General features: G+C 38.9%; 1 protein-coding gene across 2 annotated transcripts in view; it reads left to right on the top strand.

Annotated features, from left to right (window-relative positions):
- Window positions 1-13,265, top strand: part of LOC126194961 (ATP-dependent RNA helicase me31b) — a 45,613-nt gene that overhangs the window by 10,057 nt on the left and 22,291 nt on the right. For both annotated transcript variants that reach the window (XM_049933355.1, XM_049933354.1), the window contains exons 6-7: window positions 70-164; window positions 12,643-12,765. In XM_049933355.1, coding sequence (XP_049789312.1) covers window positions 70-164; window positions 12,643-12,765 — 218 coding nt within the window. The remainder of the gene's footprint in view (window positions 1-69; window positions 165-12,642; window positions 12,766-13,265) is intronic.

The following is a 13,265-nucleotide window of genomic DNA, read 5'->3' as shown; positions in this document are numbered from 1 at the left end:
ATTCTGAAATAAGACTTATATATGTTATCTAGATGTAGCCTAAATAACATCAACCTGTAAAATTTTCAGTGCACGTTGTAATTGCGACGCCTGGTCGAATATTGGACCTAATGGATAAACACGTCGCCAACATGGAACACTGCCGTATGCTCGTATTGGATGAGGTCAGTGTATTACCTGGTGTTCATACTTACCAACACATAAGAACTTCATTTATTCAGAATCGACTGTAATCCGGATTAAGAAAACCCCAGATAATATGGAAATATTGCAAATAATATATACTACAGCATACAAACCTTCCATTTTGGTACTAAAAAGAAACACTTTTTTGGCACATAAACTCTTAAGTTACTGTAGCGAATTCATATTTATTTACTGAAAATGTTAACACCCTTTTCTGATACTTGTGTGGCATGGTGAACAGCACAGTCAATTAGACTTTCCACTAAAGTGTTCAGTTGAAGTTGTTTTCAGGTGACATTCTAAGTAAACCATAATTTTTTCCATCTGTATTGTGGCCTCCACATGAGGCATTATTTCTTCCCTTCCTTGAAATGCTACTTCCATTGCCCACTTCACCATCACTGCCATTCTCTGCAGTACAACATGTTGCAGTAAAGAATTCATCATCATACCATAAGGCAGAATCACTGTCAGTCTGCAACTAGGCACCTTCATCACTATCATCTATATCCGAACAATCAGGAATATTTTCTAACATTTCTAAGAATTGAGGTGTTGAATACTTTAGTGATGGAATTGCAAATGGTGGGCCACGCTGTTTTCCACAACTTCAGAATCAATAGTTCTGTTACTTGATCCCAAGAAGCTGCAACCATAAAAAAAACCTTTTTTTTTCTATTTACTGGTTTCAGCTCAGAAACTACACAGTAGCTGTCTTCTGTATACATGTTTCATGTTCTCCAGTATGCATTTTTCTATTAGAGGAAAAGGGAACAAAAATGAATCCAGATATAGGGAACCCAGGTTAATGAGGGATGGATAAATGAGGTTTTAGTATATTGCTTCTTTTTGATTAGAAAGTATAATCTAAAAGCATTATGCAGATCTCTTCAACAATTTTATCCATTTCAAAGCATGGGAAGATTTAGAAGTTTTGGGTACATTTGAATACATCTGTTTTTAATGGAAATACAGATAACATGTTTTTCATTACCCCGTCCTGCTCCCAGAAAAGAGGCTATTGTAAAGTTTCTGAAACATTTTGTTCTTAACTAAGGTTTAGTTAGTTAATATTTCCCTTTATTGTACAACTTTGTTGTTTGTATTTCTTGACAAACCCAGCTATAGTCCTGGAAATTCCAGGGAAAAAGTTCAACTATATGATTAGATAGTATTGTTGAAATGTAGGGTGACACATTATTTTGTAGAATACAAAAACCAATATGAATTGGTGGATAAGTGTCATTACTTACTGCTAATGATGTTCAGTTACCTGTTACCAAAGTAGGAATGCAGAGTGCTGAAATGGAAGATTAGTGTACATTTCCTCTGTGGGTAGCTGTCTCAAGTATACTGTAAAACACTAACTTCCCAAAATTTGACAACTTTTCTGATACAGATCGACCTCACTTAACAGAAAGTTGTCACAACAAATTAGTAGATACAGGTGATTACACAACCTAACTGAAAGACTGACATTTTTCATGGTGTTGTATCACTAAAATATCTGTAGGTTCATTTAAGTAAGACACTACACATGATATCAGTGGTGGCAGTCAGTGTATAATGTTGAAGCATGTCAATTTGTACCTTCCTGTGCATCCCCTGAAACACTCTTCTAAAATTGAAAAGATCATAGATTTTGAATTAGGCAGATACTTTCTGTGGTATAGTAATGATCAATAGTTCTTTCATGATGCTATGTGAAAAGTTGTGAAAGATATATTGAACTGCACAAGAATTCATGGTAATTTGATTTAGGCTTGTGCTATAAATTAGGAATTTTCCTTACGAAAGCAGATAAGGAAATACTGAGAAACAGTATACTTAATTTCCCAGCCATTTTGTCTCCTGAACATGACTTCTACATTCATACAGTGTAGAGTCATCATACTCAAAGCTTTGTGTTAACCCAAGTGTTAATCACAGTCTGCCAGTTATTCTCTTTCCACAGTTTTCTTCTGCAGAACAATATGTAATCCTTTGGCTAACGCAGACTACAGTATTTTGAACCATTTACTGTTGTTAAGCCTTTGTAAAAATTGAAGACCATCTCCCACTCCCTTGCCTCCCACAGTCAATTTCCATTCCTAAATTGTTGATTCTTTGATCCCTTAGGATTTGCCCTGTGAACCAGTGACTTTTCAGTTATGTTGTGCTTTCCCAGTTTCTTAGAAATCAAAGGGGTTGGGATGATTGTTAGCTTGAAATTTTGGCACTATGTAGCAAAATTAGAGCAATTTGATGACAGTTTGATGAAAGTGGTCTTGGCTACAGATGAGAGGAACATTCAGAGATCTGTGTGTTATGCTCTGCAAACAGGCTGCACACACAAGACAAAAGATGACTGTTGGATGTTGCTTGATGATAAGATCTTAGAAGTGCCACCTGAGGATACTGTCATATCTGGTGATCTCAATGGTCATGTTGGTTCAAATGCAGATGCCTTGGTAGTAATGGGGCTGGACATAGAAATGTAGATGGGGAGAGAATATTGAACTTTGCAGAAACACACAAATTAGTCATCACAAACACCTTCAAGAAGAGGATGTCCCACCTTTGGACTTACTACAGTGGTAACAACATGTGCCAGATAGATTTCATTCTTGTACAGCGACGTGACCTAAACTGTTTTGGATGCAAAATCTATTCCATATGAAACAGTTGCTATACAACACTGCCTGCTATCTTCAAATTGTGCATCAAATCTCCAAATCAAAGGAAGAGAGAATGCAGTGGCCCAGCACATACTAAATGGTGGCAACTCAAAGAAGCAGAGAGAGACATTTTCATCCATCACCCTTCCCCCTATTACTGACATAGGAACATGGGATGCCCTTAATGACAGACATAAAATCGATAGCCAAACATGGCTCTGGACTGAGGTGAAGAAGGCTGTGCACTTTAAAAAGCAGCTATACCAAAGGTTCCTCCCCTCTGAGAGATGAAAACTGGAAGAATTACCATGAAGCTATAAATGCAGCAAAGAAGGCAGTTGCAGCAGCCAAATCAGCCCACTTCAGCTAAGTCTGCAATAAACTAGAAAAACCTAATGAAGAACAAGAACTTAGACTGGTGAAGCAGTACCATAAACAAACTGCAGACATTGAAAGATTCTGGGGAATCAATGATGAAGAAGGCAAACTTGCCACCATCAGAAAGAAAGTAGCAGAGCGATGGAGGAAATACTTTGAGGAAGTTTGCAATGAGGAGTTTCCACATGCTCCAATTCTAGTGTCAACTCCATTAGAGGGACCCATTACATCAGTCACCAAGGATGAGGTTGTCAAAGCATTACAGAAAATGAAAAACGGAAATGCAACGGGGCCATATCATATTCCTCAGACTTGTGGAAATCAAAACACTGGGATTCAGCTGAATGGTTGATTACAGATCATTGAGGAGGGTAGGATTCCAGATGACTAGACATGTAGCACAACAGTTCCAATTTGGAAGCAGAAGGGAAGCCCAGCTGAATGTAACTACCACCCAATACACCTTCTTTTACACACCATGAAAGTATTTGAACACATCACTGATAAAAGGATCTGAGAAATTCTCTCTCCAGCAATCAGTGTGGATTCAGTAAGGGTTGTGGGACGACAGATGTTATCCATGCAGCTCACCTGCTTATCGAAAAGCTCTGTGAAAAGTCAAAACGGCTACACTTTGCCTTTCTTGACCTCAAAAAGGCCTTTGACAGAGTGCCACACAAGTTAATTTGGCTTGCCCTCTGAGAACATGGAGTACCCGAAGAGCTCATTAGGTGGGTCAGGCTGCTCTACCAGAACCCGAAAAGCTGGATAGTCAGCTGCCGGACTATGACGACTTCCCTATTTCCGTGGGAGTTCATCAGGGATCTGCTCTCACTCCTCCTGTTTATCACTATCGTGGGTACCATCACAAGAAACCTGCAGAAAACCTCACCCTTAATGTTACTGTATGTTGATGATGTGCTACTGGCCAGTGAAGATAAGAATGATCTAAAACTTAGTCCAAGCCTGGAATGACTGGCTTTCAGATGTAGGACTGTGGCTCAGTGTGTTGAAAACATATTACCTTTCCACAGATTTAAATGACTCTGTAACTATCAGAATCAATGGTGTTGACCTCCCAACAGCAAGGACTTTAAAGTAACTGGGTCAGACAATCGCTGCCGATGGAAATCTCACTGCAGAAATCTCCATCTGCCGCCTTAGCAGTGCATGGCTCAAATGATGTTCAGCTAGTGGAATACTATGCGACAAGAAAATTCCAAACAGGCTCAAATCAAAAGCATACCGATTGGTAATCTGTCCAGTTGTGCTGTATGAGGTTGAATGCTGGCCTTCAACAAAGGAAGTAGAGCAAAGACTTGCTGTTATGGAGACAAAAAATGCTTAGGTGGACATGGGATTAACATTCCATGACCATGTCACAAATAATGAAGCTCACAGGCTATACGGCATTGCACCAGTAGTAGACAAAATGAGAGAAAGCAGCCTACGTTGGTACGGACATGTCCTTAGAGCAGACAAGACAACAGTGGCAAAGACTAGTTTCAACCTAAATGGAAATGGGAAATGGCCAGCAGGATAACAAAGGCAGTGATGGCTTGACATGGGATTTGTGGACGTACTGTGTAAGGTGAGCAGCTTAATTCAAATATTGCTGCAATTTATCAATTCCAGTAAGAGTTTCAGAAATACCAGGTGGTTATAATTAAACTTTCTCCATTTACCACAGAAACTACTTACTGAATGAGAACCACACTTGATAGCATTAATGTCAAGGACATGAGGAAGAGAAATAATGCAGAATCAATTCAATTGAAACACTTTTAATGTGCTGCGATGGTACAGCATACCATTACACACCAGTACTGTTACTGCTACAAAAGGGGCTCAGTATAGTGCTCTTCAGTGTCCAGAACTGCAACATTGCAGTTTGCACAGAACAAAGAAGCAAATCTGTAGGTATGTTGGCTACCTCTCTTGATATGCTGCACTTCATATCAGCACATGTGTGAATGTTCCCCTCGTAAACCCTGTCTTACAGGTAGCCCCACAACCAGACCACAAGGTGCGAGATCAGGTGATTGTGCCAGCCAAGCATTTGGAAATAATTGGCTGATAATTTGACCATTCCCAAATGTGTTTTGGAGAAGCCAGTAAACTTCTTCATGACTGATGTAGAATGGGGCCCCTTTAATGTGTCTCCTGTAGGGTGGGTATGAAATGCTGGCAAAGCATATTGCAGTAACACAGGCCTGTCTCACTGCATGTCTTTCGTCCTTGAGTGCCAACCTATTCATCAAAGAATGGACCAAAGATGAATGTATCTGGAAAACCATAACATATTGTGACATGTTCAGCATACAGAGGAACTTCATCCATAGTGATTAGAGATGAAAATCCCCACACTCAGCAGTTGTTTTCACCTCACCTGTCAGAGAGAAATGAGCTTCACCTGTCCAGAGGATGATCCAGGGCCAGCCCTAATCAACTTCAGTCCTTGCGAGAAAGTGGAGGGTGAAGTCAAGTCGTCATTGTGTGTCCTGTGGTGCAGGCTGCTCTAAGATATGGATCTTGCGCAGGTACCATTTGAGAATGGGTCGAAGACTTTCTGTACAGTGGACCACAGGGTGTTACTGTCATGACACAGCATGTACACTGCCTGACAATCAGGAATTGGGTGCAGCATTGTCTGCCATAGCAACAGCGATTTCATCAACCACCTGTGGTGGAACATGTCGATGGCCTCTTCTCGGAGCGACACCCAGTTCTCCAGTTGATTCGAACTTCATGCTCCATACAGCAGATGGAGAGGAGCCTTCCATAATCCTTTCAGCCGGTGATATTCTTGAAGTGCAGCTACAGCATTCTTATTGTTTTGATAATAGAGCTTTACCAGTAATGCCCTGCTTATTTTGTCAAGGCTCATGTTGACATGTAAACAAGTGCACTGTAACTGGTCAGATTTGAGACTATGATTCATGATGACTGAGCACAGTACCATGTGGCCACGGTTGGAACTGAATGGTGGCATTAAGATGCATAGAAATCGTGCACCCTCATCCTCTGGACGTTAATGATACAAAGTTTGGTGCTTGTATGGTAGTTTGTTTCCATGCTATAATGTGTTAAATAGGGAAACTTTCATTATAAGCACCTGGTATATGGAAGAACAGAATTTCACACCAGACCAAATTTACAGTGTAGATGAAAGTGGTCTGTATCGGAAATGCCTACCAAATAGAACCCTTGATTTTAAGAGCAAAGTTCATGCTCTTGGATACTGCCCAAGTCATCAAAAGAATGCATCACAATGTTGTGCACCACTAATGCTTCTGAAACTACTGGTGGAGAAATAAAACATGAGCATTCAAGGAGATTGCAGCTAAGGATCTTACTGTGTGTCATTACAACCAAAAAGGAGCATGGGTGGATAGTGAAATTTTCAAAAACGGTTTCACACTTTTCTCCAAGGTGTTCGGCATTTCTAGAAGAGGAAAGGATTGCCACATAAGGCTGTTTCATTGCTTGATAATGCCCCTTCACATTCTGATGAAAGGATTCTTGTATCTGATGGTCTCATTGTAACTTTCACCTCATAATGTGACTGCCATTATACACCAATGGACCAAGGAGTAATTGCATAGGTAAAATGTTGTTACTAGTCTGGTCTACTGAGAATGCTAGTTGATGAGGATGACTTGGTGTTCTGGTGATAGTAAATTCTAGAGGCCATACATGGGATTTCTGAAGTGTCTAAAACTAGGATCAGGCAAGATCCAACATAACAGCCACTATGAAGAAGAAAACGTAAATTTCGGATGTGTGTAAACAGTTGAGTGGGATAAGCTTGGACCAGAACATTTGGTGTGGAGTGCAGCGTTAACAAATGAGTCTGTGGTACGTAACAGGCTGAAAAGTTATTTGGAGCTAAACTACTGCAGCTTCTCTCAAAAAGAATATTTTCAGTGTTTGTATACTTTCATTCAGGCCCTTCTCTCATAATGAAAAAACAAATGAAGCTCTGATAAAGCAATTTTATCATTCAGAATTGCAATGATTTCCAAGAAACCGAAGCCCCACCCATGGACAAAGAGCAAATTTGGCCAGCACATAAATGGTTGCTGCTTCAAAGATACCTCTGTCAAATGATAGTTTGACACATTATGATACCCAAAGTAATTTATCAAAACTAAACAATTGAGCAATTTAATCTACAGTTGGATGAAAGCACCGACATTTCCAGAAAAGCTCATTATCATCTTTTGTGAAATTTGTTTGCGGGTCAGAAATTGAGTAAAAACTGTTTTGATTAGAACTGGAAATGGCAAGCACTGCAGTCAGTGTATTTACTGCTCTTGAGTTTCTTTAAAGATAATGGACTAAAGTGGATTGATAGCATTGTTGTATATACTGTTGGTGCTTCTGCAATGATGAGAAATATAAAGGGGTTTCTGACTTTTGTGTGGAACAAAAACCCATTAGTAATGATTACATTGCTTTTTACATAGATGCTTTAATGGTAAAGATTACACATGAAAAATATTTGGTTGTTCCAGTGTTCAACTGTGTAAAAACTTATGTAAAATTGCTCTTGTTTAAGAAACTCTGTAAAGAAATGTGTAGATCATAAGGAAAAATACTTACCAGAGCTATAAAACTTAAACTACTTGCATTTCTGAAACTAATGATAAGTTTGAATTACTGTGAATGTCTTTAAAAAAAACCTGTTCCGAGTGGTGAGCTGGCTTACTTTTCAGAAACTTTCAACAAACTTAATGCTTTGAATTCAAGTATATAGGAGTAGCTTGAAACGATCATATAGTAAAGTTATAAAATCAACACAGTATCAAAAAACTTGATCTTTGGATCTATGCAACAAGAGAGAATGATCTACTTTACCAGCTGTGGCCATCATGTCAAGTGAATCGAATACAGAAAAAAAATTAGATGAAGGAACGCAAAAAAGTGCATCTATCAGAGCTACAAGGAGGAGTATCCAAATGTGTTCCCTTGATCTTGACTACTGGCCATGAGTGATTGATTGCACCTGATGAGGATAAGCTGTCCAGAGAGGAGTTAAACAGCTCTGAAAAAATAGCAAGTTAGGGAAATATCATCAAATACAGTCCCAAGACTGAAATTTAAAGAAAATGCTGTGCTGATGTGTTTTGGATCTCAAAGTTGAATACCCAGATAACACAAATAAAGCAAATCTCTTACTACCATTTTCCACATCGTACTGACACAAGTCTGGATTTCTACATTGAAGAATATAACATGACTGCAGGTTTCGCCTCCTAGTTGTGGACGGTGAGAAGAGTGTCTGTCAAGAGTTCGTTCACACATAGATCTGCATTGCAAAAATTGCTGGACAAGTCACACTAGTTTTAAATCTCGTGTCTCTGTTTCTGGGATCTTTTTTAGGTCTTATGTTCATATGTTTCTATCAAACAGTTGTACATAATTTGTGAAAGTTGTACTTGTAATTCCATAATAATAAAAATCTATGTACTTTCATGTCTGCTTTTGTGCATCTAGGGAAATATATGTAGGGGTGTCAGTGTGCCCCCAGGGAAGAAAGGTTCAGAAATGTGGCTCATGTTGATGATTTTTGGTTTTACACTTAGTCTCAATTTTTAGACATGTTGCCACTTTGTTGATGCCCATTTCTGTATTTCCTTATTTAGTCAGTGAAATGAAATATCCCCAGTTATCCAGTGATTTCTACTGGGCCTAGGCTTTGTCTTTTTGATCCTTGCTGCTTCACTGTTTAATCTCTCAAAAATGTTAGTCTAAGATTGTATTTCTTTTGTTTCCACCAATTTGTCCCTAATGCTCCCTCTGACATACTAAACAACCTGTTTCTTTAGATTCCTCAGTTTCTTAATTTTTTGCAATTTCTTCAGTTTTTATAATCAGTAAATTAGTCAGCAGCTGCCTCCAAAAATTTTGTCATTTAAAACCTGGTTTCAAAATGTCATACTGTGATAAGAATCTAAAACCCCTGGTGTCTCTGGGTTATTCCACATATTTGGCCCTCTCTCATGATTGTTAATTTAAATATTAGTAAAAAACCTGTGCTATGTGTAATATTCTACCAGGAGGCTTCCCCATTAATTCCTTTCCTAATGTCAGTGTTCTCCTGCTTTTCATTCTCTTCCATTTCATACTGTTAAATTCCTGTACTGTTAAATTTTCATCTCCCTTAACCATTGGTATAATTTCTATTGTACATCCTTTTTTTCATTTGCAGAGCTAGTAGGTAAAATAATCGAATATTGGCGTTGTATATATCTTGGCTGTAATAAAGCCATCATCATGTTGGCTAGAATATCTTAATCTCACATTTTTTGTGGCACAATGTCTGTTCGTTAAATTTCAAGAGTGCAGCTACAAATATTCCACTTAATCTATATTTCAGCCATATACCATTCGGCCATATTCAGAGTGAGCTTGAAGACTGAATTAATCTGAAGATGGCAAAAACTGATGTATTAGAAATGTAGTTTATTCAGCTTCAAGCTTGGAATTTAATGGAGCACTTTCCTTAATGTTCATTATTGGTTCTCATTGTATTTGTGTGGATAAACTTCTATTCACCTAATGGTGAGTGTTGGTCTTCCTGCCCCCACATATCTCTAATTCCCACTACAACTAGGACCTATAAATTTTTCTAAATGATCTAACCTATAAAGAAAGCTAACGTTCTATGTTGCAAAATGTAGAATCCCAGTTTAGTTTTGCTGATAACTTCCTTATTTTGAGATTCAGATAGTGCCTTTCCCCCTATTTTGCCTAAGGATTGTTTCTGTTTTACCTCAAGATTGATTCAAATAAGAGGATGCCATAACTGAGCTGTACAGTAGATCTGAATGCACTCTGAAAAATAATGGCTGTAATTTCCTCTTGCTTTCATTCATACACAGTAGGAAGATAGCAAGGCCATATTGGCCAGTGTTACAAAGCTAGATCAGTCAGTTGTCCAGTTCATTGCTCCTGCAACCACTGGCATGAATGCTGCACTTTCGCAGTAACATTGTTTATCTTGACTCTTCAGATATCCTTCCAGCATGGTTGTGTGTGTGGTATGGATTCTCTCTTTTTGAGGCATACACCCACCTAACTGTTGTTAGGTGCATGTTTTGTGGAATTTCTCATAGTCAAGCAGGACAACCATTTTTGCACAACCTGTATGACCCTCCTGTAACTGGACAGAATGTAGGAGTGGTTCTGGAACTTTCCACATTGAATATACTGAGTTTCTCTAATAATTCAGTAAATATTGGGGGCAAAGAATTTATGCAGCACAGGCTGTAACAACCATGGATTGAAGTACGAGGCAAGTTCAAAAAATTCCAGAAATTAGGCCACAATGTTCCTTTGTGTACCTCTTATGTATTGTGCATGGTCTACTTCGAAATACTCTCCTACACTATTGATACGCCGCTCCCAATCCCTTAAGCAGTCTAGGTACGCCTCCTGCCGGATCGTGCGAAGCACTGTTTGTGAATTTTCTTTTATCTCGTCTATCGTTACAAATCTTCATCCTTTGTAAATAAGCCCACTGCAGTGAGCTCTGGAGAGTAGTGTGGGAGGCAGCACAGTGATTTAGTTTTTTGTGCGATAGTCACAAACTAACGGGGATGATTTGTGGGGGCATTATGATGCAAGAGCCTTGAATTGTCTCCTCATGTTTCAGGCTGTTTCTTTCTCACAGTTTCTTGCAGGTGTCACAATGCATCCCGATAATACCATTAAGTTCGTCCCTGTGTCACAAAATCATGATGAATTAATCCTTCAAAGTCAAAGGAAACTATCAGCATGGCTTCGACATTTGACCTGATGAGCTTTTTTTAGTCTGACCCATTGTGAAGATTGAATCTTGTTCTCAACATCATAATCACGGAGCCACATCTCATTGCCAGTTATGGTTCTCTTAAGGAACATCTAGTTGTTGTTTGTGTGATCTGGAAGCTCTTCTGATTGTGAAGCAAAGGTCTTTCTGGTGTTGACTCGTGAGCTGTGGGACAACATGGGCTGCAACACGATGCATTCCAAGATGCTGTGTCAGGATTTTATGCCACGAACCGAATGAAATGTTACATACTTCTGTATATTTAAGTCAGTCAGTCTTAGATTGGCGTGCCTAATTTTGATGATGATCCAGACGTTAGTATCATCAGTAGACGTCGAAGTACATGCTGACAGAGCATCATCTTTCACTGTCTGGCCATTTTTAAACCATGTGAACAAATTGTAACACCAAGTACAAATTAAGCACTCATCACTATAAGCTTCAAGCATCATGTAGTGTGTATCTGTAATGGTATTCTTGAGTTTCACACAGAATTTAATGCAGACACACTGCTTCTCTAATGCTGGCATCTCAAAATTTGCGAACTGTGTGACACAACATTCCACTCAATGCGGCCTTGAACAATAACCCACAGATGTAAAACACATAAAACACAGGCATGCGCAGGGATGCCAATACCATCACACCATTGGCACAAAATTACGAATGTTCTGAAATTTTTGAACAAACCTAGTATATCATTTACCTATTCTGTAGTCCTGAGATATAATGTGATCTGTTATGGTGGCCACACACGTAACTGCATGTTTGACAAGAACCATGGGCAAGCATGCTTGCGCAATCACACACCAGTTCTGCACATCTCCACATGATTCAAGGATGCTTATACAAGCATCAGTTCATCAGAAAAGGTTTAGCCCAGGTGATGATGCACTGGCTTTGAAAACCTTTTTGCCATTACGGAAAAAAGTGATACTGGGAATAGTGGTTAAAGAAACGAAAATATTATTCCCAGATTAACTAATCATGGGAGTTACGCTATGGAAACATTCACAGTATTGCTCTTTTTCTTGTCTTTTTCTCCATATAATATTGTATTCTTTGACTTAGCCTACATTACAATAAAACTTCTGTACAACATATAATTTAACAGGACCAAATTAAAAATGGAAATCAAATCAAATTACTGACGAAGGCTTCCACTAGCCTCCACATTCTTCATACATACACAAGCATGCATAATCGAAATTGTCAAGAATCGGGCTGCTTGTACAATCGCGACTCTCGTGTGAAATTATCCTCATCTTCTTGAGCATGCTTACCGAAGCACACTTGTGCAAGTGTGCAGTTACGTGTAGTCACCTATAAAATTATCCAAAGTGAGTATAACAACTTTATTGATTTTAGTAAGTATTATATTCTGTGAAGGGTGGTTTAAATCTTTTTGCCACATTTACAATTGACATTACATTACTCGAAATCTCCTCACAAATAAATCTTAAATTTTGCAGGGCTTTCCAAACTATAATTTAAATTAGAAATATTATTGCTGTGTGTGTGTGTGTGTGTGTGTGTGTGTGTGTGTGTGTGTGTGTGTGTGTCAGCAGTAGTAGTAATTCTTAAATTTTTTGCTTTGATTTTTAGGCTGACAAACTACTCTCACAAGACTTCAAAGGCATGCTGGATCATGTCATTGCACAGTTACCATCAGAAAGGCAGATACTGCTGTACTCCGCTACTTTCCCCCTCTCAGTGAAGCAGTTCATGGTAAGACCGTAAGCACCTAATCCAGTTAATTGGTAACTGAATTTAAAATCTGCTTATTTCAAACAGAAGTGCTTATTTTAAATGATGTCACATGTTAATGGTCTCAGGTTTACTGTATTAATGCCTTCATTGCAATTGTTAACATTTTGTATAAATGGACACTTATTTTTCCAGTGATTATATAACTGCCACATGAGTAGGTTTTGGGATTCAAAGACGAGTATTACTGATGGGGTACAATATTTTTCTTAAATCTTGTTGGGCTGAACACTTCAGTATCCAGTGCTGTGTTAGTTTCCTGTGTTCCATGGACTGCGACTGTAAGATAGAACAAAAGCAGCCATCATGTGTGAGGCAGAGAAGGGATGGGAGAGGGGAGAAAGATTACAGAGTATTAAGTGACAGGACAAGCTTGCCAGGTAGTGTCGAAGCTGTAGGGACAGGAAATGGGGAGATGAGATAGCAGATAGGAGAAAACATTGGTGGGCATGTTGGCAGAG

This window comes from Schistocerca nitens, chromosome 7 (genome assembly GCF_023898315.1).
Source record: "Schistocerca nitens isolate TAMUIC-IGC-003100 chromosome 7, iqSchNite1.1, whole genome shotgun sequence".
NCBI classification, from domain to species: Eukaryota; Metazoa; Arthropoda; class Insecta; order Orthoptera; family Acrididae; genus Schistocerca; species Schistocerca nitens.
Note: the sequence above shows the minus strand (reverse complement) of the source record. Positions and strands in the feature narration are given on the sequence as shown.